The sequence below is a fragment of the Pinus tabuliformis genome, chromosome 4_1 (genome assembly GCF_031772625.1).
Source record: "Pinus tabuliformis cultivar Carrire ecotype Pingquan chromosome 4_1, CPIR1, whole genome shotgun sequence".
NCBI classification, from domain to species: Eukaryota; Viridiplantae; Streptophyta; class Pinopsida; order Pinales; family Pinaceae; genus Pinus; species Pinus tabuliformis.
Window position 1 is genome coordinate 919,124,942 of NC_142303.1, and position 26,929 is coordinate 919,151,870.

Consider the following 26,929-nt stretch of genomic DNA (forward strand, 5'->3'; position numbering starts at 1 on the left):
CTTTGCCAATTTCCATAGCCCTTAGTTAACTGAAATGAACACCCACTAAGATGTTTTGCCCACCATTCATCTTGGAATACGTGTCCCATGACCTTAGTCTTATATTTTTTTTACATGGAAATACAACAAGGGGCTGTTACACCCATGAAAATTTGATTATATTTAATTCTTATTCAAGTTGGTCTTTGGTTAACATCATGGAATCCATTGTTAGTGGTGGACCTTCAAGTTCCTTTACTATGATCTAAGGGTTTTGGAAACAATTCACTTCTTCTCCCTTTCGAGGTATTACAACTAGCTATTAGTTGTCAAGGGATATCAATCCTTATGAGCTAACACGATTTTATCTGTTTCATTATGTTGTTGGAGAGGAGATCATGTTGTTTTATTGTGTGATCACCCATGTCTGACATTCTTGTTACAGCATGTACTTAATGCATTTTTATAGAAACAATAATTTTCCAGACCTTTTTGAAGATACCTAGTAAGGGAGGAAACTTTAGTTGTCAACTTGCTTGAATTAACAACTTCCCATGCTTCCAAAATTGTGTTAAGCCATTTATTTTTGTTCTTAGCAACACATGTTATAATCCCAATTAACAACTTAACATATTTTTTAACTTTATAAAATGATCCATGTGTTCGTAGAGGAATTTGGTCTAGGGAAATGATAGTAAATGGCTCTACAAACAATGCTTGGGATTGAAATCATCCTCAAGCTCATTTATTCTTTTTTTTAGTCTAGCATTGTCTAATTCTTGCTTTGTTACTAAGAGAGTTACTATGTCGCCAATATCTTGGTGGAATTTGAGATTTCCAGAGGCTCTCAATTCTTTGACCTCAATCTTTGAATTCCATTTTCATGTAACTTTCTTATCATTGACAATAACTTTCTCAATTTGTAGTTTTATGTTATCCTTATTGTGCATATTATGATGAAATGTAATAGATTCCTTTCAAAAAACAATTAATCCTTCATGGGTTGACTCCTCTACTATTTATCAACTTTCCACCATTTGTATTTATGCCCAAGCGAACACTTGATTGATAATTTCAACTTCCATTTCTACTACAATATGTACTATATTCTCAGAGTCTTGAAAATTCTTTGTACTAGTGTTGGTTTTTTGTTTTTAAAGGTGCAACAACATGTGTTTTATCCTTATGAGAATGAGGAGTATCCAAACCATCTCCATATCTCACACATTCTTCATTACTCTCTCTTATTTTTTACATATGCTCATGACTCTTGTGGGTAGAAGATGAACTCTTATGGGGAAGATGGGGAAAACCAACATATATGCCATTTATAGATTATCCCCTCTGCTTGTGTTTTGATTGACTATCCTCCTTTTGCGACTTATTTTTCTTTGCATGGGTGTTTGAGTTGGTTCATGTATTTACATCATCACTATAAATTTGCTTCTTTTTCTTTGGAGTGCCCTTATTAGTGTTGGGGTCATTGTCATTAGCTCTTTTTGTAATTTCTAATGATCTTATGAAATAAGTAATGCAATCTATGATAGATAAGTGATTTATGAAAGTTATTTGTGAGTTAAAATCTCCATATGCATCAACTTCTTTTAAATGAAAATATTGAAGAACTTGACTATCTCACCCAATTGAAATAGACTTTTAATAGAAGCATCCCTAATTTTAAAAGGTAAAGAAATAAATTGGCACCTTCTAGCCTAAAATCTCTTTCACTGGAAGGGAGAAATGTAATACATAACAAAACATACTTGGGAATGTAAGGGATTGAGTCTTGACCAACCAACCTTGAGAAAAGCAATGTGAAATGGCAATATGGTTTAGATAGCATGCATATGTCAATTTGAGATAGATTAGGTGACATGGTAGATGGTTGAGCCAAAAGGTTTTTTAACAAATTCACACGACCACCATGAGAGTCAAGGAGTAAGTTAGCTTCGAAGAGTTTAAGAACTTTGTCCATAGTTGGAAATTGCAAGATATTTTTGAATAAGCTTAGAAGAATAAGAGCTCTTCTTGTTGCATGCACTCAAATCATCCTATGTTTGGAATCAAAATTTCTTGCACACCAAGAAACAAGCTCTCCAAAATTAAATACTTTTAGTATGCAAACAACCTTAACTATGCTAGTCTCTCAAACTCTATGAAGCATCAAAACTGATAGCTTGTTGACTTAATATCGTAAAAATACACAAGAGGTATTTGTAATAATAATTTATTATATATAAAAATGTATATGTGATGAATGTTACAATGAGGACCCACATATATATACCTAAGCATGTGTCCTTTCGTGATTGGGCATGTCTTTTAGACATGCCTTTTCACTTAACTTAACTTAATGACTATTTAACATAATCAATATTTGATTATTTAATATTTACATTTATTTTATTTATTTACTTGTTATGAATTATATTCATAACATAGCCCCTTCCTTCAGAAGCTTTGTCCTCAAAGCTTATTGTCGGCAGTTTCCTTCAGTTTGCATTTGTCATCTTGGCATATGTAACTCGACGCCATTGGCACCTTTGCCTGTATAATTTGCTTGGTAACATTGTCTTGAATCCAGGGTTATCGACTTTATTTATTTATTTTTAATAACTCTAATTTTTTTTATAACTCTAATTTTTATTTTCTATTTTTTTTGTAATAACTCTAATTTTTTTTATAACTCTAATTTTTTTAAATAACTCTATTTTTTTTGTTTTTGTTTTTGTAATAATATTGACCTCCCCCGCTCCCTCCACACCCACACCCACACACACACACACATATTAAATTAAATAATTTTAATTAATTAAATTTTGTTAATTTAGTTATAATATGACTATACGTTGGAGCACTGTATATCACTATATATCACACAAATAAAGGTCACAACTATATATATGTGATATGTCATGACTATATATCAATGCAATATATTGATCCGACGTTTGCGTAACGTATCAGGGTACACGTAACGTTTGACCCAACATTAGACTGGGGACACACTGTTTGACAATGAGGGCAACAACCTCACTTAACGATGTGTACGTATGTGACTTCCTTGTTGGTTGTTTGGACAATGGGCACAATCTGCGAGGGATGTTAGGGGGAAGGCACAGTGGAGAGGTCGACGAAATGTCTGGGCAACGCGGTGGGGGGTAGAGGACGTGGAATCTGACAGGGATAGTAGACATGTAAGACACTGGTTTGATGGGTGGCGAGGTATGGTGCAACAAATAGGGAGAATAGAGGAGTGAATGGTGGAGTCCGATTTTTATATAACCTCTAATCATGGCAATTCTATGAGGCATCAGCTCCTGGCTACTCTCTATAGATTTCATCATCAACTTCCAGTCCTTGTAATCAAATTGGAAAATGAATTGACTGTAAGAGCCTTCTCTAGAAGCCATTTAGTTAGTTGTGGGAGCATTTCTGAGAATAACAATGTGGTTCTTATTGTTATCCAAATTTATCTCAACGCAGCCATCTTTCACCGAAAATGACAGTGCGAAGATATTTTCCACTATCTAGGAAAATGACTGTCTATTTAGAACCAAAGCCTCCAACTTAGCACACTTATGCTTTCTCAAAATGTTGAACATTGTTGCTATATTCTTGTTTGTTTCTGAAGCATTCTCACTACCAGAGTCTGCCACCATTACAGGGCGAGTACTCTTCGTAGGCATCCCTCGTTTTCTTGAAATGGAAATCCTTCTTTGCTTTAAATCACTATTTGTTCCTCCAAGCATAGTAGAAATGTTTGCAACATCACGAAAAATAGTAGATGCTTCAAGTCCCAAAGTTCCCCAAGAGATCTGGGTCTGATTATCATCTCTCTCTAAGGATATATTTTGATGTGACTCATCATTGTATTTTCTCAGGAGAGCATTGACAAAATCTAATGGAGATACACCATCACTGCTCTGGGTGCTCTTAATATATGCAAGAAATGCACTTGTGCTGTCAAAAAGAGCCTCAACATTTGCAACTTGCTCACGAGGTTTCTGCACTAAATTATGTAAGTGTTGAACCTTATGGATAAGAGACTCAAATTTTTCTGTGTCTGCCTTTAATATTTCTTCCCTTTCCTCAGCATTTGAGCTCTTGAGGTTACGGTATTGAAATCTCAGAAGACGTTATTGGGCCATACTCTGATTCTCATCTTCTTGTTCTTTTCTATCAAGCCCATTGTTGTTTTGTTTTGAACCTTCTCCCCCCTGAGAAGAATGTTGCAATCTCTGAACGAACCCTCCGTTCATCTTTCGTAGCCCTTGCCCATTCTCACATGAAGCTTCAAGGATGGTCGCTGGTGACACTTCCTCCAACACTCCCTTTAGATGCGTTGTATTCTCCGAGCTTACAATTCGAGCCATGAGACCATTCATAATATCTCTCTGCACCTTAACATGATTTTTTTCTTCTTCCACATTTTTCTCTTCATCATCATCAATGTCTTCTTCAACATCTTCCTTATTGTTATGATATTGTTCATTTGGTGAGGGATCCTCCTCCATCTCAGAGTCCTAGTCAGGTACTAGGTTTTCTCTTTCATTTATATTCCCTGTGGAAGTGTGATTGTTGCAGCCGTCATAGGAAGTGTGAGTTTTGCAGCTACTTGCAGGCAAATTGGAATTTTCAAATGACTGCAATGTGTTCATTTTATTAGAATTAGAGTGCTCCCCTTCTGTAGACACATTGGAATTTTCAGATGATTGCAGTGTGATCATTTCAGATTGATTAGAATTAGAGTGCTCTCCTTCTGCAAGCACATTAGAATTTTCAGATGATTGCAATGTGGTCATTTCAAATTGATTAGAATTAGAGTGCTTCCCTTCTCCTTCACTTTCAACATCAACTTCATTTGGGTCATTGTCTTACTTATTATCGATTTCCTTTCGACATGCTTTAACTTTTGCAAATGATATTACTAAACGCTGAGATGCTTTTTGAATTTTACTAAACTGCTCAATGCATTCAAGATGTGAACGTAATGGCATATTGTGTGGCGAACAACGTTCAAAGACTAGCATGATTATATTGTGCGCCATGACTCCGATACCACTGAAGCATCAAAATTGATAGCTTGTTGACTTAATATCGTAAAAATACACAAGAGGTATTTGTAATAATAATTTATTATATATAAAAATGTATACGTGATGAATGTTACAATGTGGACCCACATATATACCTAAGCATGTGTCCTTTCGTGATTGGGCATGCCTTTTAGACATGCCTTTTCACTTAACTTAATGACTATTTAACATAATCAATATTTGATGATTTAATATTTACATTATTTTATATATTTGCTTGTTATGAATTATATTCATAACATAACACTCTATCAGGGAACTTTTTCTCTGGCGAGAGATCAAAGTACCACTTGTAAGTTGTCGACCAGTAAAAGTCTATTAGTGAGCTAAATAATTATTGTTATCTCCATAGAATGGTTCTTTCTTCATTCTATTTTCAATCGTCACTCTTTAATAAACTTTGATAATTGTGTGGGAATTATTGATAAAAACAATATCCACTTTTTTGATAAGTGATTGAAATCATAAATAATCCTTAATGAAAAATAATTTTAGTGTGTACATCTGCTCCAAACTACATGTGAACTATTGGTAGTGATTGTTATTTGTGTGGAAAGAACTGTGGGAAGATGCAACAATTAAGCCTCGTTTACCTCAAACAACTATTCTTATCTCGTGGAATGTACCATCATAAATACACCATAAATCACCTCTAGAATAGTAACCATAAAAATTGCATGGTGGAGGATGTTGTTTTTTCAAGTACAATAGATACAAGTACCAATTTCTGAAAACTGATATTTACTTCTAATGATGTAGATATTCTTTTAGCACTTCCAGTTTATCATTAAGTAATTACAGTTCAGAAATTCAACCATAAATAAATAAGGACAATAAATCTCACAATGCACAAAGACAACACAAGGTTTACCTTGGAAAAATCCACTTGGGGGAAAACCCAACAACCTTTTCCTTAGAAAAAATCTCTAGTTCAACAAGAGATACACCTAATTCTGCTAGTCAACTATGATGGTCAAATTGACCAACAATGCTATGGTCAAACCTGGTCAAACAACCCTCTTGTCAAGTCAATCTTTTGCCCAACAAACTCGACCTTCCTTGATCTGTCTAGGCTGAGATTCAGCTTCCCAGAAATGACCTAGAAACTCGACCCTTTTGCCCCAAAACTGCTGCCCATAAGTTTAATTTGTTGCTTAGAATATGCCCAAAAAATCACACGTGCGAAGTCAAGGAGCGAGAGAGATGCTTGAGATGGTTTTGTCCTTCTTCGTCCTTGTACTTATTTGCTTGGATGCCCAACATATATCTTGTTGTGTGTGAAATCGAAGTTTGGAGCCAAAAATTCAAAATTCAAAAATTTCGTTTTTGAAACTGACATGAAAAGCATGTCGTATATTAATCATTTCAAGGCTAACAATAAAATAACATGGAGACCATGACTTACATTTTCATTATATATATCAAGGGCTAAAATATTAATTATGAAGGTCGACCATAGCTACAAAATTCAACAGAGGAATGATATGCTAAGTGTGGGATGTACAATGAATCAAACATATGGAAAACAAGATGTAGAGGTTATGTAAGTGCAAGGATTGAATCTAATGCAGAATAGAGTGTATGCAAAGGAAAATGGCAATGTGGAGAAAAAGGGTAATGTGACTCTTTCACATGGTTAATAAAGGGAAATGTGAAATAGACTAAGTATACCATTGGCGCGGGGTTCTCCATGTAAAATGCATAAAAGAAAGTTCATATGGTATGCGTAGTGTGGAATCTTCAACAAATTTCTACATATTGTAAGAAAATGGTCATAAAAATGACTAAGTACATAGTTGTTAATAAATATTGTGGAAAAGGTTATGAATTGTGTGTGTAGTACAAAGAATACTAAGATGCGGAGAAAAACCTTTTTGCTTCCGCATGCACATGCAATAGAGAGTAAAACAAAAAAGGTTCAACATTAAAAAACATCCAGAATAGTTAAGTCACAAGGAAAGTTGTAGATTGTGGTGAGCTTAGAAAAACTATGAAAGGAGCTAAGGAAAATCACGGAAGGAGTTGCAAAAATAGATAGTTTATAACCGAACAAATCCATCCTTGAATATTGAAAATTAAAAAAAACCAGTAGTGAAATTCACCACACCTTTGAAATTCACCACACCGTCCCTTTGCATGGATCATCGATTCTCTCATCAGTCATCACTACCTGCGATCGTTTATCTTTCGGGTTTGTGACAAAGTGCTACACATACTTCATGAAGTTAATTTGTCTTCATGCATCATGAACGCGTCTTTTCCCATAAAAGATATTGGTCTTCCTTAAAGCAAAAGTGTAACGATGATTCCCAATGATATCAAATTTAGTGTGATCGATAGAATTGCATCACAATGAGAATCGGGAAGCTTGGGAGATCCATGAAAACAATCTTTACCGAAGAGAGGAACAAAATCCACTACACGTATCTAAGAACGGAAGTAAAGGTATAACTTGAAAGCCAAGGGACGATACCACTTACAACAATTCATCATTGCACTGTTCAATTCCTGCAAGCCCGCCAATTTGATTGGTTTTGAGAATTGGTCCCGGGTATTGACCTTAAACGCCAAATAGGGGAAAAGATTTATTCCTTGCATTCAATCCAATCCGGTCTGCCTTGCAAATGTGTTTTGTTCACCTTTCGGAGTGCCGACCACGGTTTTATAAAGGACGAGACAATATTACAAGAGAGGGAGGCCGATATACGTGTTAAATGACAGTGCTCTTTATTCCATGGGAAGAACCACCGCAATGACGTAGGGAAAAAGATAGGAGTGGCGGGGAAAGAGGGACGAGAACCTGAGAAGTTTTCATCCGGAGAAGCCATTGATGAGTTTAGGTATCGCAAGAGACTAAATTATCCGTGTGAAGAATCTTTACAGGTAGCTATCATGGGAAACGATTCATATGACTCTGGAAACGAGGCTTCAGCGCCAGGTGGAGGCAGCGGCAAGACTCTTGTTGCTACCATCGACCCTGACGCCTTTGAATGCATAATCTGCATGGAACCTCTTTCTCCCCCAATTTTCCAAGTAAGTTTTTAGGAAAACCCAGTAAATGTAAAATTATATATTGTGGTTATCAACTTCCTCTGGCCTTTCTAAGAAAATTGTGGCAGAAGCGACACAGAAATTACACACATATTTTACATAGACATCATAGTTAAAATTACGGGAAAATTTTTGTAACTTACAGAAACCCTAAGGTTGGCCATGCTTACTTTTTAATTGTATATGACTACTCTCTTTGGCGTAGCAGTCTGTTAAAAGAACTGACTTGAAACTTGTACGATTTAGCCCAACTAAGTTTCACTCAATTTAAAGTAGCTCAGCCACCATTTTAAGGATGTTAGTGGAGTGTTACAGGTCCATAATCAAGTACAATACTAGTGCAGATTCTATTTTAATCAAACAAATTTCGGGTGTAAATTTTGTTATATATTATTTTAAAATTAAATTTTATAATAATTAATTGAAAATTATGTTTATTTTTAATTTTTTCAGTTTCTCATTTTTTTAAAATTTATTAAACATTCGATATTAGTTTAAATTCTGTAAAGCTTTTCTGTGACATCCCCTGGTCAATATTTTTCCCTTTGTAAATAAATTGTAATTAAATTAAAGGCTGAGAGAAGGGACACAGATTCTAGTTGCTTGAGGAATAGGTTGTTTTAAATAACAATCCTGGTTGGCTGAGTGGTTTAAATGGGCTGACTCTGTAATAAATTTAACTGAAAGGAAGAGGACAGGTCCTGATGCCCTTCAAGCCCCAACAAGAGGCAAGAATAGGACAAAAATATTGAAGACAGCATGGGATGCGCTGTCCAAGGCAGTTTTGACTGCATGGAGCATTGGAAAGAGACAAATGGTTGGTCTATGGGCAGGCACGAAAAATAGGTCTGCAAGGGAGAGAATGAGCAGTTCATGGCTGCATAGTGGAGAGGCAGAGAATTCACTCTCACTCATACGCAGAGTAAGAGAGTTGGGAGAGCAGTGATCAACACACATTGATTGAGCTCTGGAGAGAATGAACTAGCTGAGGAACCTTCCACGAAGCTTGCTGGGTGAAAAACATCGCGGAGAGCAGTGGCTTGCCTGAAGGCTGAAGAACCACTGGAAGCTTGTGGATTGATGAACCATTGGCTAGGAGAGAAGCACCCAGGTACTTGGGGAGTTGATGAACCACCAGGTGTTGACAACATTGGTGCATGCTCTCACTGATGAATTACCTGGTAGAAATGGCTTTTACACTCCAACAGTAACTTATCCACTAAAGAACCTTCCTTGATGTGGACTCTCTTCTCCTGAATGTGAGCTAAAAACTCTCTGCACTGTGATATCCTGGCATGGATGTGAATATACCTGAAAAGATTGAATGATAATGTGTGTAGCTAGTGGATGACGACAGTGTGGCCTTGTGGTGTTCTGTTTCAGTTGTTCTATTGGTTGAAATTCGTCAGAAGCACTCCATCTCAACCATTGGAATTTGGCTCGGGGGTAACAGCTACAAGTGACTATGGTTGCAACTTGTCTATGGTTGAGTGGAAAGTTAGAGTCCCACTTTCATTTCCTAGGTCTCTTATAAGATAAGTTCACTCCTATGTTTTGTGTTTGAGTTTGTTACTTTGTCTCCATTATTTGAATGGAAATAATGTTATGCTAACATTGCAGAGTGTTGTTCTTGCACGGATGGAGAATTTAATTGATTATGTAAGGATCATGTGATATGGTCCATTACTCATGAATGTGCTAATCTTGAAATAACTTAAGCCTACCTACGCATAAGGGGATTGAAATCTCTATAAATGAGTAAATTATTTGTGTACACATATTGGCATATTTGGTCTCTGTGGTATTAACTGGCACATGTGATAATAAGGGAAGTGATTTCCTGTGCAGAAGTGTTCCATATATATTTTCTTAGGAATGGGTTAAATCTTGTAGTTGTCTGAGCCTGCAAATTGGTCTGAGTGGCCTGTGTATGAAGAGATAGATTGATCTTTTGCTAGTCACATGAATGTCTACTTTACAAATGTCCTAGCTACTGGGTAGGTTTTCACCCATAAGCTCAAGAAGGACAACGTTGGTTATATATATATATATATATATTACTATATTACTATATTACTATATGTGTATATATCTTATGCAGGCTGCAGGCCGAGGGGGTCTTATAAAACTATACGTATGCTAGGCCAATTTGGGAACAAAACCACCGTAGCCAAGACTAGGGTTAAGTCCTTTGTAAAAACCACTGGGTTCAAGCTTAAGCCTTAGAGTATGCTGATATGCATATGGAATGAGTGGGGGTTGAGCCTTAGCACCCTTTAGGGCCCGAGCACTAAATCACAATTGGTCCTATTCAATAGAACCATTGTGACCGAGTTGAGGGTGGGGAATAGCCCCAAACCATTTATATTTCACATATGTCGCAGACTAGAGTGAGGGCTTAGAGGAGCTAAGAGGAGTTAGAAGGCTAGAGCCCCATAAACCCTGTGACCAAGCGCAGTGACCTAGTGCTTAAGTGGGAGAAATTTGGGCCGTTGATGGCAAGTGTTTATGGTCGTTGGATAAACCCCGAAGCAATATCCCTAGAGGATCTAGAGGGAGCACCATGAGGAACTCTCAGGGTTGAATTCCCGGGATGATGTGGCAATGGGCTTGTTGCCCAACACATATAGCGGGGATAACCCTACAACTTGCATATAGCTGGAAAGTCATGAATGGTTGGCCTTGAAGGCTATGCGGGCAGAGTGATGAAGGATGACGCCACCCCGAACCTCAGAAGATTTGGATGTAGGTCTTGATAGAATGCCCAGGATTTAAGTCTTAGAGTGATCTGTCGGGGCATGGACTTGTTCACTTGCCGGTCAGAAGGGAGTTGCGCTGTGAGGTGGAATCGCAATGCCACGTGAGCTTGAAAGATTGTCCTTGGAGGTTTCAGTGGGGACTCGGGAGTAGTATCAAGACCAACCAAGATTTAACTCCCAGGGTAATGTGGCCACAGAGAGCTTGCACCCATGCCCATTTGAATAAATATTTTATATATGTCTGTGTGTGTTTGTATAGATTGGTCCATGTGGCTCATAGAAAGGGGATTAATATGTGACCTCAGTGTGAACGGGTTGACAGTTGTGTGGATTTACCACTTGAGTGGTGACATGGCAGATGACTGGGGTAGTCACGTGGGTGACATGTGGCCGATTAAATGACATGGCACTGTTTGATAGGTTAGCTTCAAACGGCCATATCTTTTGATTCGGATGTCCGATCGTGACAAAATTTATATTATTGCAAAGGTCTTGACGAGACAGACGCAATGGCATTATCCATTTTAAGTTCTAAGGAAGTCAGGAAAAGGTCGAAAATTTGGACTACGTTTCCATAACTGGACCTTGGAGATTGGGTCAACATAGCCACTGCCTCCTTCTAATCTTAGTCAAGGCTGGGGTTAATAGGGGTATGTTACAGAGTGGTATCAGAGCTTCCAGGTTCAACACTTGGATTGGAAGGACGTCATCGCAGAACTAATAAGCAGGGGTTCGACACTGGACTTTGGGAGATCTAGTGAGGCCTTAAATCCTCGTATAGAGCATTAGAACTTTGGTTGTTTGCGTATTGATTATGTGTGCCACTTGGTAAATCTTATTGTGATAATTGCTTGTGGCATAGTGTTGATGGTTTATATTTACTGATGCTAGTGCACTAATTGAGGTGTAATGTGCAACTAGTTTTGCAACAATTGATTTCCATCAGCAAGCCAAGGTGATGGTGTTTATTATGTCGCTAAATTTTGGTAAAATCTAATAGTTGTGTGTGTGTGTCAGCACATAAAAGACGCTAAAGCTCAAAGAGGTGAAGTTTAAGGATCACGTGAACAACAAAGGGTGGTACAGTCTAGAAACAACAAAGCAAGGAAAAAATAGTAAAATGATGCAATATAGCTTTGACTAATCGCAGCATCGACATGAAGAGGAAAGATTAGTTGAAGAACAAGGAGAGGTAGACTCTCTTGACTGGATGGACACATTGAGAAGCCTGAGAGTAGAAATAAGGACTTGTAATGCTGACAATGAGAGACTTGTTAGAGTGTGAGAAAAGCAAGCTGAAGTCAATATAGTCATACTACAAAGCTTATCATACCTGTAATGGTAGAGGCATCATGAGTTGGGGATCAACCATAAAGACATGTGAAGCCCATTGGGGCACAAAGAAAGAACCAATGGGGCGTGAGAGCAAATCTAGAAAGAGGCATTGGTTGTTTAGTGAAGACATTGTGAAAGGATTCATTCTATTAAATACCCTAAAAGGGAACTCAAGCACCTATGAGTAGCAATATGATGACGCTCATAGAGGTCACATCGTTGTCATCATCATCACCATCATCATCATCATGGGATAAGAAGGGAAAGAGAGTATATACCTGAGGAGTTTAAAAAGGCTAAGCCTCCTACCTTTGATGGTGAAATGAGGAAATCAGAGGATGTCGAAGCCTGGCTATTGGGAATGAAGAAGTTTTTTTGAATCCACGAATACTCAGAGGACATGAAAGCAAAGGTAGCCACTTTTAGCCTAAGAGGTAAGACTCATATATGGTGGGAAGATTTGAAAAATGTGAAGGGCATAAAGGAAGAAGAATTGTTTTGGAAGGAATTTGAGGAGTATTTCGAAAGCAAATATCAATCTGAGAGATACTTCGATAGTAAGGTGAAGGAGTTCTATGAGCTCAGGTTGGGACAAATGACAGATGATGAGTACACTACCAAATTCCTAGAGCTGCTAAGGTACATTCCCTACCTTAAGGAGGAGAAAGAAAAGATTTAGAGGTATGTTAGTGGACTATGACAATCTTTCAAGGATAGAATCGAATTTGATGAGCCCAAGACATTAGAGGATGCATTTTGAAAATTGAAGCATTATTATGAGCAGTCTAGGCGTGGGGTTGAATATAAATCACATTGGAAATATAAGGGCAATGCCAAGTTCAAAGGGAAAAGGCAAAAGACAACCAAGGGAGCAAGTGCAACCCATGTTAATCAAGAAAACCAACAAAAGTCCAACGTTGCTAGCAGAGGCTATTCTACTCAAGATGAAGTCAATGTTGAGAAATCTAGGGTAGAGAGTGTTGAAGGAAATGTAACTAGGTTTGGTCTTCATAAATGTACTTTTGTTATTTGTATTTATTCAAGAAAAGAAATATTATTTTTATAATATATGTCAATGAGTTTCTTGCTCATTGAAATAGGTCTAGCACAAGTTAAAGTGCTATAGGTGAGTCAAAGAGTTAAAAGAATTATGTTGAAGACCTTAAGGGCATGTTACTATAGGTATGCTTATGTATTAGAGTCAAAGAAGACACCTCCAAGCAAAGTCAAGTCTCCTCCAAGCATGTGGCACCATCAAAAGAAGCAATCCGAATTAAATATGTCAAGTCGACCTACTGTCCTCTAGTCGGTCTGAAGGAGGGACAATCCTCTATATATAGAGGTTGCCTACTCTAAGTAGAACGCACTCATACCTCTGAAATCAACGAAGTGAAGGGACAAGAAAAGAGTGGAAAAGAGCGAAGGAAAGGAGCCTCTAGTGCAGTGAAGGAGTAAGAAATATCAAGCCTTGGAAATCCTCTATATATAGAAGTTGTCCACTCTAAATAGAACGTGCTCATACCTCTGAAATCAGCGAAGTGAAGGGACAAGAAAAGAGTGGAAAAGAGCGAAGGAAAGGAGCCTCTAGTGCAGCGAAGGAGGAGTAAGAAATACCGAGCCTTGGAAGTCTGTTCTAGGGCTAGTTACAGCCACACGTGCGAGAAAAGGAGGGTTGTCCCTGCGGTTATGACAACAACAACTCACAGTCAACTATCTCTCATTGTTTGGGGTTAAAACTAGGCCTACAAGGCCTCCTACTCAAGTGTAGAAGAAGGGTACTCAAGCGAAGGAGAGAAGGGCCTACAACATTAAGTAAACCTCCCACACGTGCAAGAAATTAGGGCTGCAGGACAGTCATACCAAGTCTGTACCTACACCTCAAGGAAGAAGCTCATTTGGTCAAGAGGAAGGAAGGGATCATCACAAGGAAGGAGTCTCATCATAGGCCAAGAATAAGTGTCTCTTCTAGAGCAAGTATAACAAGGTTTACCAACAGTTGAAAGAAGAATGAAGTGCTGGGGAATGAAGTGCTGAAAGAAGGAAGTGTCGGGGAACAAAGTGCAGAAAGGAGAAAGGACTTCACTTGTGCTTGGAGGACATTCTAGTCAAAGGTCTAGGGTTTGGTATTGATCAATAAGAAGCTTCAATAAGAGAAATTTACTGAAGGGTTTTCCTCTCAAGAGAAGAGAGGTTTTGGCCCTGGCAGAGAGCCAACATCTTGTGTTCTTGTTTTTATGTTTTGGTAGCATTTTGATGAAGTACACACACATGCATTAATAATAAGAAGAAAAAGATTAAGCTAACAAGAAAAAGTAAAAAGACTCCACAAATTGTTGTCAAGTCAAGAAGAATCACACTACACCTAATTGCCCTTAATTCTTCAACATGGTATCAGAGGTAAGGTGACACATCAAGGAAAGGGCATCTCAAGAACACTCATCAAGGAAGGACATCTACAAAAGTTGAAGCATCTAGCCAAGAAGTCTCAATCACTTCAAGGACAAGAAGGTCTACCATCTATCATTCATCAAGGAAGACTACAAAGCAAGAAGAAGAGCCTTACACAAAGGCACCTACAAGAAGAACAAATCAAAGAAGGACCTACACCAAGCTACAAGTCATCAAGCAAGTTCACTTGGAGAAAGCAACTTGAAGAACATCAAGATCTAAGGAAAGCAAGCCATCAAGTCTTCAAGGAGAAAGCAAGTCTACTATATCTCAAAATCTATCAAGTATGTCTCCCCTTTTGAATATACATCAATGTCTTTTTGCAAGGAAAGTAACAAATTGGTAGGTACCAATAACTTTCTTGCATGGAAGAAGAGGACTGATTTACTTCTCAAGGAGAATGAACTTCTAGAACACATCAAAGGGAATATCACTATTCCTGCTAAGGAACAAACTCAAGCCTTAGCCAAGTACAATAAGGATGAGACAAGAGCTCAAAGGATTCTAATAGAATCTATCAAAGACTCTCTCATTCCTTATGTCTCCAAACTTGAAACATCAAAAGAAATCTATGATAAACTAGTAGAGCTATTCTCAGTAAGCACAACTGGAGAAGTGATATCTCTTCGAAATGAGTTGTACAAGATGAATATATCAAAGGAAGGAATAGCTCCCTACTTCATGAAGATCTCTGAGATGAGGGATCAACTTCAAGAGCTAGGGGAAGTCATGTCTAACAGAGAAATGACAACTGTAGTACTCAATGCTCTACCTGAGGATTGGGGCAACTTCACATCAAGCATATATGCCAAGAAGGAAGCCACCCCACTAAGTGAAATGTGGTCTCTATGCAAGATAGAGGAAACAAGACTCAAAGAAAAGGAAGATGTGGGATCAAAGGAGCAAGCATTTGCTACCATGGCCAAGAGAAAGGGAAAATTTGGCAAATTTGGTCCACGAAGAACAAACAACAAAGATATGTCCAAAATCCAATGCTATGGATGCCAAGAATATGGACACTACAAAAGGAATTGTCCTAAACTGAAGAAGGACAACAACAACAAAAGAAAAAGGGAAGAAGCTCATGTGACTCAAGAAATGAAAGAAGAAGACAAGAAGCAAAAGAAGGAAGATCCTCTGGATCTCTACTATGACTAAGTCTACTTCTTTACTTAAAGTCTTCTTTCAAAGTTTTGAGTAGTATAGGAGCATGTAGGAATAGAATAAAATTGCATGGCTAGAAACATCTTCTAGAATCTAGAAGCATGATGTACATAGAGTTCAAAATACTCATGTAGAAGGAGCATTTATAAATAGAACAAAATGCATGGTTAGAAATATCTTCTAGAATATAGGAGCATGGTAGATATAGCTCAAGATATTCATGTAGAAGGAGCATACCTAGTATAGGACCTCATCCACAATGAAAGAAAATTGATCATGATTAAGAATCTTAGAATACCTCCATCATTCAAAGGAAAGAAACATTTGTAGGGTAATTGTCTTTAAGATCCTATGATGGAATCTTCAAAAGAAGATTCATAAACAAAAGCAGATCTCTCATTGGGAATCCCATTCATGGGATTCAAGAAAAAGGATGATATGCAGGCAAGCTAAGATGAAGTGAGAAGGGCCACACCATGGACAATCAATTGAAGATAAGAGATCAAAGGAGAATCAAGATGAGGTATGTATGCATCAAAGTTTAGTCATGTTATCATATGTATATTATTGAGTCACGGGAATTGTTCTATGACATGATCAAGTAGGAAAGAATCTTTTTCACCAATGACATGCTCGAAGGCATGTACTACAATACAATGAAGGTCAACAAAAGGGAAGACTCACATAAGGAATATAAGATTACTGACTAAGAAGCAAGCAAAGAAGAAATGTTGACTAGCACTAGAAGCAAGCAATGAAGAAGTGCTCCCACAAGGAGCATAAGGTAGTTGACCAATCCATCCAAGAAGAAGCAAGTGAAGAAAGAGATCAAGCATGTGAAGAACACCATGATCACCAAGAATCACTATCTGACAAGATACTTTGAAGACATCTCCCGAAAGAAGGCATGACAACTCTGACGAAGGAGGAAAAAGATCAAAGGACCCTTGACACCTGTGAAGGCCTTAGAGATATAAAAGGTGTAGATAACTGATTCTACTCTACGAAGATGTCACGATGAAGAAGCCATCTAGCAAAAGCACCATTTTAATGTTGAAGCAACATTAGGATGAAGTCATGAAGGGCTACTAGATCAAAGCATGGGAATAAGCAAGTACAACGAATCATCCATGTGAAGAGTAGTCCGAAGTATAAACAAGATGACAAGAAAACCTGATATATGACAAGAAGGCCACTTTCCACGAAGAAAGCAATGACATGACAAACCAGGAAGGAAAGTGATCGATGGATAGTGCCCTACCAAAAGGAAGTTTGAATAAAGACTTCATGACATCAAAGGAAGGAAGGAGATCAAGCAGATGGAGGACCCACGAAGAAGAAGTTGCTGATGAATGGACAAGTTCCTAGCTAAGAGGGAGTTATAACAAGTTCCCAATTACAAAGGAACTTGGACAAGTACCTTGTCAAAGGATACTTGGGTATGTCTTCCTCAATTGAGAAGGAGAGATAGACACAACATTCTTGTCTTCACTTGGGAAGAAAGAATGGGAGGATTGGGTAATCATCTGGCATCCGATACTCTTTGAGGATGTGTAGGGCATCCAAGACAAGAGTAGGCAAGAGGACCGATATTCTTTAAGGGTTGGGAACCCAAGATAAGAATAGTCCTATAAGGTCATACTCAGTGAACACCCAGGTGGGTATGTACTTTGAGAGACAATGACTAAGGTGTCTATAAGTCACTAGTCTCGCCAACATTGTGCTCTGATCTATTGAGAGATAGAGCTATCAGTCCAGGCCTTGCTGTGGAAACAATGTTGTTTACTATGATGCTATAATAGATGGATTGCCAATCTGGTTTCTCTTATGTGAATTCTTCAAGATTGAAACATAGCCAAACACCTTGTAATGTTGTATGGATACCACCCTAGTTAAAAGGGAGTGTTGAAGGAAATGTAACTAGGTTTGGTCTTCATAAATGTACTTTTGATATTTGTATTTATTCAAGAAAAGAAATATTATTTTTATAATATATGTCAATGAGTTTCTTGCTCATTGAAATAGGTCTAGCACATGTTAAAGTGTTATAGGTGAGTCAAAGAGTCAAAAGAATTATGTTGAAGACCTTAAGGGCATGTTACTATAGGTATACTTATGTATTAGAGTCAAAGAAGACACCTCCAAGCAAAGTCAAGTCTCCTCCAAGCATGTGGCACCATCAAAAGAAGCAATCCGAATTAAATATCTCAAGTCGGCCTAAAGGAGGGACAGTCCTCTATATATAGAGGTTGTCCACTCCTCTAAATAGAACGCACTCAGACCTCTGAAATCAGCGAAGTGAAGGGACAAGAAAAGGGTGGAAAAGAGCAAAGGAAAGGAGCCTCTAGTGCAGCGAAGGAGGAAGAAATATCGAGCCTTGGAAGTCTGTTCTAGGGCTAGTTACAACAACATGTGCAAGAAAAGGAGGGTTGTCCCTTCGGTTATGACAACAACTCACAGTCAACTATCTCTCATTGTTTGGGGTTAAAACTAGGCCTACAAGGCCTCCTACTCAAGCGTAGAAGAAGGGTACTCAAGCGAAGGAGAGAAGGGCCTACAACATTAAGTAAACCTCCCACACGTGCGAGAAATTAGGGCTGCAGGATAGTCATACCAAGTCTGTACCTACACCTCAAGGAAGAAGCTCATTTGGTCAAGAGGAAGGAAGGGATCATCACAAGGAAGGAGTCTCATCATAGACCAAGAATAAGTGTCTCTTCTAGAGCAAGTATAACAAGGTTTACCAACAGTTGAAAGAAGAACGAAGTGCCGGAAGGAGGAGGACGAAGTGTCGGGGAACGAAGTGCTGAAAGAAGGAAGTGCCGGGGAACAAAGTGCAGAAAGGAGAAAGGACTTGACTTGTGCTTGGAGGACATTCTAGTCAAGGGTCTAGGGTTTGGCATTGATCAATAAGAAGCTTCAATAAGAGAAATTTACTGAAGGGTTTTCCTCTCAAGAGAAGAGAGGTTTTGGCCCTGGCAGAGAGCCAACATCTTGTGTTCTTGTTCTTATGTTTTGGTAGCAGTTTGATGAAGTACACACACATGCATTAATAATAATAAGAAGAAGATTAAGCTAACAAGAAAAAGTAAAAAGACTCCACAAATTGTTATCAAGTCAAGAATTGCCCTTGATTCTTCAACAGAGAGATGAGGTGATTTCTCTAGCAATGATAACTGCTTGTGAAGACTTTTTACTTTCTTAATTAGGTTCTTCTTTGACTTGTTTATTATTATGTGTTCTTCTTCATCAAACAACTACCAAACCATAAAGAACAATGAGACAAAGGACACAAGATATAGGCTATTAGCCAGGGCCAAAACCTCTCCAAGCTTGAGATGAAAACCCACTGAATTCTTCTTCTTATAGAATCTTCAATTGATGAATTCCAAGACCTAGACCCTTGACCAATTACCCCTCCAAGACCAAGTCAATTCTTGCTTCAAGTCAAAGTCAATTACTTCTTGAAGATGCTGCACTTTCTCCTTCTTCACTAACCCTTGGCTCAGCAAATTAAGTCTGAAATTCTCAGCCTCTTTCTTCGCAACTTTCGGCTTCTTGTAGGTGACTAAAATTTCCCACATGTGACCGAATTAGGGCTACTTTAGCCTTCCTTTTCCTTTGCTTGGCTAGGGCTGACTTCTTTGTGACTTTGACCTTTTATGTAGCTTCCTTTCTTGCCTTGTTTCAACCCTCTTGAGATGACTATAGTTTGGATTTGCACTAGATAAAGAAACCGTAGTTTCCTCACACGTGTGAACAAAATTAGCCCAAAACAGACCTGTAATTACTTCACTCTTCCTTCGATCTTGATCTCCTTCTCTTTGCTAGATGAGAGGCTCCTTTCTTCCTTTTGCTCGCAATTCGTTCTCCTTTTTGGATGCTTGAATGATTGTCTACCAAGTGAGGTCGAGTCCTCCTTTATATAGTGATCTGCCCATGTAAATAAGTCGACTTGTCCTCATGCCTAGGCCGACATCTCCTTCTAGAACGATCTATATCTTCTTTGGAAGGCCGACTTGTTTGAGTACTTGTGACAAGGTCTTGGAGGGTCTTTTGACTCTTATAATGACTCAAATAAATATGTAACATGCCCAAGAAGGGTCTCTCATACATGACAAAGACTCAATTGACTTTATGACTTAATGACCAATCCTAAGAGCTCACAATGGGAGCTTGATCTATATAAAAATAAAATTCCTTGAGCATGAAACCCATGACTCAAGCATAATAGAAATAATTTTATTTTTCTTCTTTACATCAATTACATAAAATCATGATTACACATGTCATTATGAAGACTGAACCTAGTTACATATTTCAATAACCAAAAGTTATGGGAAGGGTCCATATAAATGTTGGACTTGTGGAGAAAATTCCCTGAGTAAAGATTGCCCATAGCACAAGCATGCTGGCTTGAGATTGTACAACGCATAGGAGGTAGAGACAATGAAGGACATAGATCAAAGTATGCCTAGAATTTATGCAGCAATGGATAATCACCAAGATGATCATTAGGCATTGTATAGAGATGGAAGGTATGCTTCGTGACCAAAGCATTTCTATTTTGATGGACCCTGGTTCAAGATTTAGTTATATCAGTCTCTCTATTGTTGAGAGATGCGCACTAAAGAAGGAAGCACACGACGAGTCTTGGCTAGTTCAATTGGCCACAGGGACAAAAAGAAGGGTTGAATATTGGGTGAAGGCTTGCCCAATCAAATTAAATGGGATGTCGACCACTGCAAACCTCAACATTCTGGCTATTGGGAGCATATAGCGTATTACTGGGCATGGACTGGTTATATGCACATCGAACCAAGGTTAAATGCTTTGAGAATACCATTGAATGCCTAGATGAAGCTGGAAAGCATAGAATATTAATAAAATGGCTTAGTTTCCTTCCCTAGTTTATTGAGTTACTGATTGTGCATGCATGTTGAAATTTCATTCGATGTAGCTTAGTGCATGTTCTTGATTTTCACTGTTATTTCCTAGTTGGAATATTACACAATTGGCTAAGTATTTTTGTGATCCAAAAATCATACCTTCTATTGGAGTGTTTGTTGAAAAATTTCTTAAGTTTTGGGGGCCATTGATTCAAAGGTATGAAGGTACCCTTCAAGACTTGACTTAGGCCCTGCAAGAGGAAAATATTTTAGATGTTTTTTGAAGGCATAGAAGAGGAAGTTGATGAAGAATATTACCGTGAGCAAGAAGAAGAGATCCTTCTTGATCATCAAGAGGAACATGTTGAAGAAGATCTTGAGGAATATCATGATCTTAATGAGGATTTTATCTATGAAGAAGATTATGATCTTGGTGAAGACGCTAATAGTGATGAAGAAGATCCTATTAAAGATGATGCCTTTTCACCTAAAGATGAGGTAAGCTCTGTCCTTTCCACTATTGTCGAGTTCAATGATACATCTTTTGAAATGCATGAAAGGAATAATCCCATTTATTTTTTGCATATGGAAAAGGGGAAATGGGATGTGAATTGTTATCACTTTGATGGGGATCCAGTTTATGATATTGATAGTGATTCGGTGTATGAAACTGATGATGGCATTATTTTCCAACCTTACTTATCGTATCGTGATCAAGAGCTTGAGCATCACGAGGAGGATATGGTTACAGTTTCGTTTGAACCACTTTTTTCTCCTAATTTGAACAAAATTTTCTCTTGCATCTATTTTTCCCCTTTCATCCTATCTTTGTCTAAGAAACCTTACATCTCCTTTCAAATTCTTGATGATCCCTTCTCAATCTATTGAGGATGGTAGCAAGAGAGAGTCAAGGTCATCATATTGATCATCCTTTTGACTGTTAGAAAATCAGAAAGGCAAAAAGATTTTCTTATGTTGACAATTACTTGTGATATTCTTGTATTCTTATTAACTTTCTTTACGTTCTTCTTTTATCTTCTTTTCATCAAGCAATCATCAAATCAAAACATGAAGATCAATGACACCAGATATAGGCACTCAGCTAGGGCTAAAACCCCTATGAAGGGGAAAACCCAGTCAAACTCTTCCACTAGTAGATTCAAATCAATTGAGACAATCCAAGACCTTAGACCAAAACAAAATACCTTCCTCACTCCACCAAGTTAGCCTTCTAGAATGGTTATCCAAACTTTAGTAGTCTCTTCTAGTCAAACAACTTCAACTCAGGTACAACACAGAATTTTGGCCTTCCAGCTTCCAGAATTTCGGCTCTACTGCAGATCTGAAATTTTGGCCGTCTTCTTACAACTGCTCAAAAATTCGCACATGTGGCAGAAAAGAGAGATTTTCGGCTTCTTCTTTGTTTGAAAAGTGTCTCCTTCTTTGCTAGGGTTTTCTCCTTCTCCTTAGGTATTTCACTCTCCTTTTTCTCCTTTAACAACTGTAGATCAAACTTGATTGATGTCACCTCCAAATGAGTTGAGTAGCTTCTTATTTATAGTGGTTTTTGGCTCCTTTTGAGGCTGACTTGGTGGAGGAGGCTTATTTGACTCAATTTACATCAAAATAAATTTCTTTCTTGATAAACAAAGCCCAAGAAGGGTTTATTAAATGATGACAAGGACTAGGACTCATGACATAAACCCTAGAAGCCTATAATGGAGGCTTTGACCTAAAAATAAAATAATGAAGCATGAAACCCATGCTAATAAATAATTTTTCTTTTAAAGATAATTTTTTCTTTTCTTTATTTTGACAAATACATTTCATCGTGACTCATACAATTATGAAGACCGACACTAGTTACATTCTTCAACACTCCCTCTTAACTAGGGAGGTATTCATAATTACATATATACATAGGTACATGGATGAACTCAAAATGATATGTTCTATGAAGAGTCATAGCACACGCAGTGCTACAAATTAGATACTTGACCAAGGTATCTAACCAGTTGGGACTAAGGTGTGTTCCAAGCTTTAGCCACTATAGGTACCATCAGGCTTCAACTCTAACACCAACCCAGGGATCTAGGTATCATATCCAAGGTCAGAGCTCCACAAGACCAATGATACCCTCCCTACTTTGGGGTCTAGACATCATCATAGGCTGGTCAGATGTCCTCCCAAGCACAAACCTTCGGGGTCCTCAATTATTCTGATGCTGCTTAGATTATCATCATATTATCCAAACACATTTCGCAGGAAGCTTTCTTCTTTAACTTCTTCAGCAACACCAAACATAACCAAGTCTTTGTTTGTAACTTCATGACTCAAGAACATCCATCTGTAGTGTTTTATCCACACTTTTATCTCATTCTTTCATAAAGGTCTTATAGTTGTCACAATATGCCCTCCCTCTTAATTGTGAAGATATACCCTTTCTTTATTCAAGCTTCTTCTTTATAACAAAAACTTCTTTCATACAAGCTCCTTTTATTTTGCATCATTATATCATTTGGAGAAACTTCAACCTTTCAAATCTTCATTTCTTAAGGAACATCATTCTTTCTTACAACTACCTCTTCCCATCATGCTCATCATTATCAAGTCATCATCAAGTAGGTAAGCATCTTTAACATCTTGAAGACTATGTACCTGTGAGCCTTCAACAAGTACACCCAAGTACAAATATATAGGGGCATGAAGTTAACTTTATCAAAATAGGGTTAGCATGTCATTATAATGGAAGCATCAAAACAATCAAGCTTTAGGTATCCAAAACCTAAACCTAGTTAGGTCCATAATCAGTAAGAGTTATGCCTTTTATATCCTAGAATTCAACAACTTTGCTAGGGTTTTGTCACAAACCCTAGATTTCATCATCGAGACTTAAAGCCTTAGATATCAGTAACTAAATCAAGTTAGCAATCCAATCATAACATTTTACATTTAGGGTTTTAACATTATGCTCTAGAATTTCATGTCAAACTCTACTAGGGGTTTTGTAATATGTAATGTCCCCAAATTTTGGATTGCCTAGCGAGGTGGTTAGGAGGGTTTTCCAGAGCTTGTGTCAACCTGGTCATAGGAGCAATGGGTTCGACTGGGATCGCTTAACATATTTCATCATCGAGATCAATTCCGCACCGGTTGCTCTTGGTTTCGTTGCATTCCAACGATTTCCGTAAAATGGCGTTATTAATAGGGATATTTTAATTAATTATGCTTAAGGTGTTGTTTCGGGCTGATTACTTGGAGAAACACCTTAGTGTAATAGCTCGTTGGAATTGGGGCGAAAAGATCTACAGGGCAGAATGATAAAAAGGGGCTTTGGGTGGCCAGTGTGACCACAAAGGCAAATTAAGCATTTTCCGACATTAAAAGTGACTTTAATTAGTTTATAAAAGTCACTTTATTAAATAAAGAAAGGAAAAATGCTTTTAAATATTTAATTGGAGGGAAAAGGTAAGTGAGTTATAAAAAAGGGAAATGAGGGGGTCTCTCCTCATTCATTCATGCATTTGGAGTTTTGGAGAAGAGAGCTCTTGGAGAGTTTCTTGAGGAGAAGTTTAGGGTTTTGGAATCCTAATTGCCATAGCAAACTTCAATGTTGAAACGAGACACCCTAGTTTGGATTTGAGAGTGAAATCACTCAGATTTCACCGTTGAGCTTCAATGGAGAATAAGATTTTCGAAGAATATTAAGGTACCCAAGTGTTATCAATTGATTTTATTGGATATTTTCTATCTCACTCTTTTAGGTTAAAGGAGAAATCGTGGGGCAAAGGGCTTAAGCCCAAGTCTGAATTTAAACTGCTGTTGGAAAGGGAAATGACCACCGTCCATTTCCCTGTTCGATTTATTTGTGGTGAAGGCCGAGTTCCCTTTTATGGGAAGGACAAGCTGCCATTTCCTTTGCTGGGTTGAAGTCTGTAGATAGTAGTTGAGTTCTCAGTCAAGGGAGGTGTATTACATTTATTCCTAGTTTGAGATTCTCCCCATACATTCTGCTCGCATCCTTCATTCTCTTTGGACAAGTTTGTACCACAAAGAGGCTGAGACTGTGACCAAAGGAAGGATACATCACTTCTGCGTGTGACTGGGCAATGCACGAGTTAATAGGAGGAAGAATTGGAGCTGGAACGAGTTGGGTATGTGTGCATCTTTCAGAACTGACACATGGGAGCTGAGTTTAATTCCTCCTCTTAGTTGGAAATTAATTTCATGAAGGTCTTATATTCTGGGCAGCGCCTACTATGAAGACTGTAATCTTGAGCCTCATTAACGGAGTTGTAGTACTAGGTTCCACCTATCTTTATTTCTCCGTATAAACTTATGTCCAATAGAAATAAATCACTGTTCATTTCCAGACTTATATATATAGGAAGTTATATCAACAATAACAATCTTATTTATGAGTTTGCAAGAATATTTATTTGGACATTTGAAGCATTTACTATAGCTCAAACACCCACTGTACATGTCATGGAAATTTAAATTTAACATCATCACCTACAACAACAAATTAACAAACTCTTTGACAAAAGAGTATATTGAAAGATAGCCAACAGTTCATAATTTTCTAGGCAAAATTTTGGGAATTTTCTAGACAAGAATCTTACATTACAAACCCTAGATTTTATCAACAAAACTAAATCATGGATATCAACAATCAAGATACCATTCTAATCATAGCGAAAGCATTTTATATTTGATTTTAAGAAAGTAAGTTATTCATTGGCCCGGACTACATCAGTAAGCAAATTGGCGGGATCTTCCTTAACAGGCCACAAGCCGAAGGTACTAATTGTTGAAGATAACCAAGTAAATAGGAAAATCTTGAAGAAACTCCTATCTAGCTTTGATGTTGACAGTGAAGATGCAGAAGATGGCAAACAAGCTTTGGATTTATGTCGTAAGGGTGTCACATATGACATGATCTTGATTGACAAGGAGATGCCAGTAATGGATGGCTTGGAGGTATGCTGTGATTTATGCATGTCCTTTATTCTGGTTATTGGTGTAACTTTTCAAGCTTTAGGTGATATTCAGGTCATGATTCTAATTTCTAACCATATACAGAGGTAGGCCTTATTGGGCACAATTTCTGCATTGCTGTTATTAAATGGAAACTACTCTAACCATCAGCACCATTTTCCATAGTTTAGCGACTATCACTGACAAGTATTAAAGTCTGAAGCATTATGTTACCCTTTGGCATGAAGAATATTGCAAGAAAAAGATGAAGTTTGGGCACATGAATTCAAGATTATTTTGTGGGGAAAGGTTCGAATCCTATTACCTGTGCAATTGAGATTAGTATCAGTGGATAAGTATCGAAGTTTGTGGTTAGTTCTTGAGGTAGATGGCTGGAAGTCTGTGTGATAAGAGGCCGAAATCCTGTGAATCATCTCTGTACTTAATGGATGGAACCGAAACTATGATAATCTATGTAGCAGTCAAGATATAAAAGAAAGACTCTTAACAGTCGCTAAAGCAATCTGAAGCAATCGATAACACCAAACAATACTTGTAAGTTATTATATGATAACCATACATCATCGTATCATACAATTTACAAATTACAAAAATAAATAAAATCGGTCGACGGTACTTGTGTAACATGTTCTAGTCGTGACTCGTGAGTCAATAGCAACTGCCAAGTGCCAAGTTGCTAACAATAACAGCTACAGCACCCAGCCTACAGTCAACGCCAAAAGGAGGTGCAAAAAATCACGATTCACAGCCTACAGGCTCGCCTCAGGCAGGCGCAACTGCGTAGTCAGCGACTAACAGTGACTTAAAGAACTCGCAAGGTGCCGCTGCAGGACCGCACCGATCTCCTCACACTGCACAGCCCAAGCAATCAAACGCACAACAATACAAAGTCACTCCCGCACTCAGTCTCACGCTCTGCTCAATACTCTATTCACTCGACTGACAGCTTGTGCCAAATCCTTAGAGCGCCATCATTTATAAAGAAAATTTTGGTGGGAACAGCGTTGCAGAAAAGCAATATGCGCCCATGGTTTTTCTTGTAAATCGGCAAATAAAACTGTAAAAAAAATTGGCGAACCCTAAATCGAACCTTAAAAAAATTCAAATTCGATCAAATTCACATTTAGGTTCGCATTCAGGTTTGTTCAAGTTCGCATTCTGGTTCATGTTCGGATGAGGTTCGAATTTGATTAGGTTCGCCTTT

The 26,929-nt window shown here is 37.9% G+C and overlaps 1 protein-coding gene across 1 annotated transcript in view; it reads left to right on the top strand.

Moving 5' to 3' along the window:
- Positions 1-7,395: 7,395 nt before the first annotated feature.
- The window catches only part of LOC149179155 (E3 ubiquitin-protein ligase SINA-like 10), a 45,385-nt gene continuing 25,851 nt past the window's right edge, over positions 7,396-26,929 (top strand). The window contains exon 1 of the mRNA XM_089420543.1: positions 7,396-8,111. Within this exon, the coding sequence (XP_089276669.1) occupies positions 7,971-8,111 (141 nt within the window). The 5' untranslated portion in view covers positions 7,396-7,970. The remainder of the gene's footprint in view (positions 8,112-26,929) is intronic.